The 6,029-nt window shown below is 37.8% G+C and overlaps 1 protein-coding gene across 6 annotated transcripts in view; it reads right to left on the reverse strand.

Moving 5' to 3' along the window:
- Positions 1-6,029, reverse strand: part of SDCCAG8 (SHH signaling and ciliogenesis regulator SDCCAG8) — a 251,444-nt gene that overhangs the window by 199,416 nt on the left and 45,999 nt on the right. For all 6 annotated transcript variants that reach the window (XM_017531944.2, XM_017531938.2, XM_017531937.2 and 3 more), the window contains exon 7: positions 315-379. In XM_017531944.2, the coding sequence (XP_017387433.1) occupies positions 315-379 (65 nt within the window). The remainder of the gene's footprint in view (positions 1-314; positions 380-6,029) is intronic.

Genomic DNA, 6,029 nt, shown 5'->3' on the forward strand with positions numbered 1-6,029 from the left:
TTATAATCTGAAAACTGAAGTGCTTTATTTCATTATTTATTTTGCTTTAATATCATAATTTCTACAAGAGCAGTTAGTGATTCTTATTTCTATGAGAAAACAAATATAACTAATGAGGAAATAGGAGTGTGATTTGGAAAAGAACTCAATTTTAGGCCCTTTTATCCTTTAATAATCTAAGGAAATTTTTTATATTTTACATAAAATGTCGTCAAGTAAGTCTGATAATGACTAAAATAGTTCAGCAAACACTGAAATATATTTTAAGGTCATTATGCTTTTGGTGTGACTATAAATGGATGATTTCACTTTACCTCAAAAAGTTCAGCTGGGATTCCAGAGTTTCATACTTTTCCTCATAGGTAAGTTTTAGTTTCTCCTATAGAAAAAAATAAATAAAAGTACATTCTCTCCATCTCCTGTGTTTTGTAAGTAAACTTTAATTATTAATATTAAACTCAATTTTTTTCTTTTTATAGAAGGTGGGGGAAATACGTCATCTTAGAAAATATTTTCCCTAGTCCACTCCAAATTTTTTATTGGGTGAATGCCTACAAAGAACTGCTGAGTCATAAAATGGTGACTACTAACAGATTTTCCTTTTCTTTCAAAATTGCATATATCATGTTTTATTCCTAAAAGTGTGACTCTGGGAAAAAACAGTTGTAACCCACAAGGTCTATTAGGGCAAAGATCAAATCTTGTTTGAATCCTCCACTGTGGCTGTTGCATATTGGGCATACAATACATATGTGCTGGATGTATGTTCAAAAGTAAAGTTTTAAATCACATCATGATAGACTAACTGCTACAAGCCTCTGTTGTTAATCCAATTATTCTTTCATTCAACAAATATTTATTGTTTATCTAAGATGAAGGTGGTTTGAACCACAAGAAACTTATAAAATATCCTAGAAAGGAATAGGAAAATGAAGAATTTCAATTACAGTTAACCCTTGAATAACATGGAGGTTAGGAGCATTCACCCATGTACAGCTGGAAATCCACGTATAACTTTTCTTTTTGTTTTGAGACAGACTCTCACTCTGTCTCCAAGGCTGGAGTGAGTGCAATGGCAACAGAGTGAGACTCATTGCATCTCTTGGCCCACTGCAACCTCTGCCTCCTGGGTTCAAGCTATTTTTGTGTCTCAGCCACCTGAGTAGCTGGGTTTTAGACATGTGCTATTACACCTGGCTAATTTTTGTATTTTTAGTAAGATGGGGTTTCACTGTGTTGGCTAGGCTGGCCTCAAACTCCTGGGCTGAAGTGATCTGCCCACCTCAGACTCCCAAAGTGCTGGGGTTACAGGCATGAGCCACCATGCCTGGCCCCATGTATAACTTTTGACTCCTCCAAAACTTAATTACTAATAGCCTACTGTTGAGTAGAAGACTTACCAATAACATACTCAATTAACACATATTTTATATGCTGTATTATATACTGTATTATCACAATAAAGTAATCCAAAGAAAAATAATATTAGGAAAATCATATGAAAAAGAAAATTGTATTTTCTACTTATTAAGTGGATGTGGATCATCATAAAGGTCTTCATCCTATCATCTTCACACTGAGTAGGCTGAGTTGGGAGAGGAAAAGGAGGGGTTGGTCTTGTCTTCCCAGGGATGGCAGAGGCAGAAGAGATGGAGGAGCTGGGAGGGAAGGCAGGAGGGGCAAACTTGGTCAACTTTATGGAAACAAGTGGTAATTTCTCTCCCACTTTTTAATGCTTTTCTTGTCTCTAAAAATGTTTCTATACAGTATCTATCTTTCTTCCATTTGCCTTAGTTTCAGTGCTTATATTATAGAAGGGTCCGTGTCATAAAAGAAGTCAAAAGCAGTCTTGAATAATCAGAACCCTTCTGTCAGATTATCTCATGTCAAATTGTTTTCTGACACTGCTTCTGCTGTGTCTTCTTCCTCATTTTCTGGCATTGGTTCAGAAGCACTCATCTCCATCAAGTCATCTTCTGTTACTTCCCTTGTGTGGTGTCTATTAGTTCTTGAATTTCTCCAAGATCTGTATCTTAAAACCTTTCACTCCCAACCTTTTCCACCACATCCACAATATCTTTCATGATTTCCTTGACTGACTGTTGTAAATCTTGTAAAGTCATGCACAACATTTGGACAAAGTTTTCTCCAGTAGGAATTCTTGTTATGGGTTTGATGACTTTCATGGCTTTTTCTATAATAATGATGGCATTTTCAATGGTGTAATCCTCTCAGACTTTCATGATGTTCTCGCTATTGGGGTTCTCTTCCATTGCGCTGAAAATCCTTTTCATAGAGTACTCATGTGTAATGAGCCTTAAAGGTCCTTATGACTGCATGCATCTCGAGGCTGAATCAGAGACATTGCATTTGCAGGCAAGGAGACCACTTTGATGCCTTTGGTGTTGAACTCATGGGGTTCTGGGTGGCCAGAGCCATTGTGCAATATCAAAAAAAAACTTTAAAAGGTAGTCTCTTACTGGCAAGGTACTTCCTAACTTCAGGGACAAAGTATCAATGGAACCAGTCTAGAAAAAGGGTTCTCATTGTTCGGGCCTTCTTATTGCATAACCAAAAGACTACCAGTTGGTGTTTATCATTTCTCTTCAAGTCTCGTGAGTCGGCAGCTTTATAGATAACGGCAGTCCTGATCATAAACCTGAGTACATTTGCACGAAGCAGTAGTTAGCCTATCCCCTTCTGCATCAAACTCTGGTGCTCACTTCTCTTCCTTAATAATAAATGTCCTTTGTGGCATTTCCTCCCCCAGAAGACAGAACTTACATCTACACTAAAAACCTATTCAGGCAGATATCCTTTCTTCTAAATAATTTTTTCCCCTCCTCTTTTTGTTTTTTTTTGAGATGGAGTCTCACTCTGTCACCTAAGCTGGAATGCATTGGTGCGATCTTGGTTCACTGCAACCTCTGCCTCCGAGGTTCAAGCTATCCTCAGGTCTTAGCCTCCAGAGTAGCCAGAATTACCGGCATGAAACACTATGCCCAGCTAATTTTGTATTTTCAGTAGGGACGGGGTTTCTCCATGTTGGCCAGGCTGGTCTTGAACTCCTCAGGTGATCCGTCTATCTCAGCCTCCCAAAGTCCTGGGATTACAAGTGTGAACCACCACACCCAGCCTCTCCTAAATAATTTTTTTAATGTCATCTTGGAACTTGTCTACTGCCTCTTGGTCAATAGAAGCTGCTTCTCTTGTTATCTTGACATTTTTAAAGTCAAATCTCTTTCTAAAATTACCAAGCCATCCTTTGTTGGCATTAAATTCTCCAGCTTTATTTAGCTCCTTCATTTTCCTTTTAAGTTGTCATAAGATGACTTTTTATTTTCTCAAATTATATTAGAGTCTACAGGTATGCTTTTCTTACAGAAATCCTGTACCCACATAAAACTTGCATTTTCCATGACAGATAAAAAGATATTCTGCAAAAAGTACCAAGTTTTTGCACATGCTGGCACAGCTGCATGACGACTTTAGAAATTTCCTTTTCTTTTTGTGCAATGGTCCCTATACTGGATTAATTTATCTTGAAATGGGGCAACCACAGCTGCAGACTTCCATCCCTGGTACATATCAAGCAATATAATTTTTTCGTACAATGTCATGACTTTGCTTCTGGGGAGCACTTCCAGGCACTTTGCATGGGCCTCATGGTGTTACTCAAGGTTTACAGTATTGCATGAAACATGATGAAACCTCCACGAGAACCACCAAGATATCACTTTTTACTGTGATATGCAATTTACTGGAGAGACAAACTGCTTATGCAGAGATGACCAGTGTCACATGATGTTTTACGCAGGTAGCTGAAACACTTGAACTCGTCACAAAAGCAATAGGAGGTGGCTCTGAAATTATGATAGTGGTACAGTATGCACTACAGTTAACTTTATGCTGTTATAATTTAATACTGCATCTTTATGTTTTTTTACATTCCTCCTGAGAATGACTCCACATACAGTCTATAAGTGACTGTGTACACAGGTTTTGATACATTTTAACTTTTTTATAATAGATTTGTGTATATTTTATGTTAGTAGATGATAGAATATTATCTATATATATTTTATTCATTAATGACATACCTCTTTCTTAATTTTTTCATATTTCTAGGCTACACGTTTTATCTGCAAGTTTTTTCAAATTGTCACAAATCTCAAAAAAATTTCCAATATATTTATTGAAAAAAATACACATATAAGTGAACCCACATAATACAAACCCATATTATTAGAGTCAACTGTACATAAATTGCTCTAGTGGAGTATATGGAAATTGAAAAATTTAGAGAGGCAGAAACTCCTAATTCAGCCAAAGAGAAGTGAAGAAGGTCTCACAGATGCTGGAGAGAATTTGGAGAAATTGGAACACTTTTACACTGCTGGTGGGAGTGTAAATTAGTTCAACCATTGTGGAAGACAGTGTGGCAATTCCTCAAGGATCTAAAAATAGAAATTCCATTTGACCCAGCAATTCTATTACTGGGTATATACCCAAAGAATTATATATCTTTCTGTTATAAAGACACATGCACACGTATGTTCATTGCAGCACTGTTCATAATAGCAAAGACCTAGATCTAACCCAAGTGCCCATCAAAGATAGACTGGACAAAGAAAATGTGGCAAATGTACACCATGGAATCCTATGCAGCCATGAAAAAATGATGAGTTCCTGTCCTTTGTAGGGACATGGATGAATCTGGAAACCATCATTCTCAGCAAACTGACATAAGAACAGAAAACGAAACACTACATGTTCTCACTCATAGGCGGGTGTTGGACAATGAGAACACGTGGGCATAGGCAGGGAAACATCACACACTGGGGTCTTTTAGGGGTTGGGGGCTAGGGGAGGGATACCAGGGGGCGGGGAGGTTGGGGAGAGATAACATGGGAGAAATGCCTGATGTAGGTGACGGGGGGATGAAGACAGAAAACCACCACGGCATGTGTGTACCTATGCAACAATCCTGCAAGATCTGCACATGTACCCCAGAACTTAAAGTACTATATATATATATAGGATATATATAGTATATATATATATAGTGTGTGTGTATATACATATATATATATATATATATATATATATATAGGGGGGTTGTAAATGGAATTAGTGGTTTAAAAAAAAAAAAAGAAGGTCTCACAGAGAAAATGTTAAGATTTGAAGGATAATTTCCAGTAGAGCAAAAGGCACAGAGGCTGAAGAAATCATGCTATATGTTTGAACAGTAAGTAGATCAGTATCACTAGAATGTAAAATGTGAGGTAGAGGGGTGGTTGGAGATGGGCAAAATAGCTGAAGGTGGGCTACAAGAAGAATGCAAACGTCAAGACTTTCATTTGGTACACACGACTCCTGCAGCTTCCCTCTATTCCCTCTAGAACAAACACTGGATGGCTGCTGAAAACTTTTAACAGAACTGAGTCTTAAAACATAATTGAAGTGTGAAGAAAGGGAAACCAGTAAGGAAATAACAAATGCATAGGTAAGAGATAAGCATATGAACAAAATTAATCTAGCAGTAGGAATTTTTTTAAAAAAGGATTTATTATAGAGCTATTTAGAGAAATACGAACAGAATCTTATGACTAAATAGATACAGGGGAGAAAAACACACTAAAAATAATCCTGGGTTTCTGAGGTAAGCAATCAAGTGAATACTGGTACTAAAGTTTTTTTCAGACCAACAAAAGGAAGTACAAGGGAATCATAAAAATAATTAATTCATAGCTGAGCATGGTGGTTCACATCTGTAATTCCAGCACTTTGGAAGGCCGAGGCAGGCAGATCACAAGGTCAGGAGTTCAAGACCAGACTGGCCAACATGGTGAAACCCTGTCTCTACTAAAAATACAAAAATCAGCCAGGTGTGATGGCACATGCCTGTAGTCCCAGCTACTCAGGAGGCTGAGGCAGGAGAACTCCTTGAACCTCGGAAGCAGAGGTTGCAGTAAGCCAAGACCGTGCCATTGCACTCCAGCCTGGGCAACAGAGTGAGGCTCTGTCTA

This window comes from Cebus imitator, unplaced genomic scaffold (genome assembly GCF_001604975.1).
Source record: "Cebus imitator isolate Cc_AM_T3 unplaced genomic scaffold, Cebus_imitator-1.0 Scaffold75, whole genome shotgun sequence".
Classification (NCBI taxonomy): Eukaryota; Metazoa; Chordata; class Mammalia; order Primates; family Cebidae; genus Cebus; species Cebus imitator.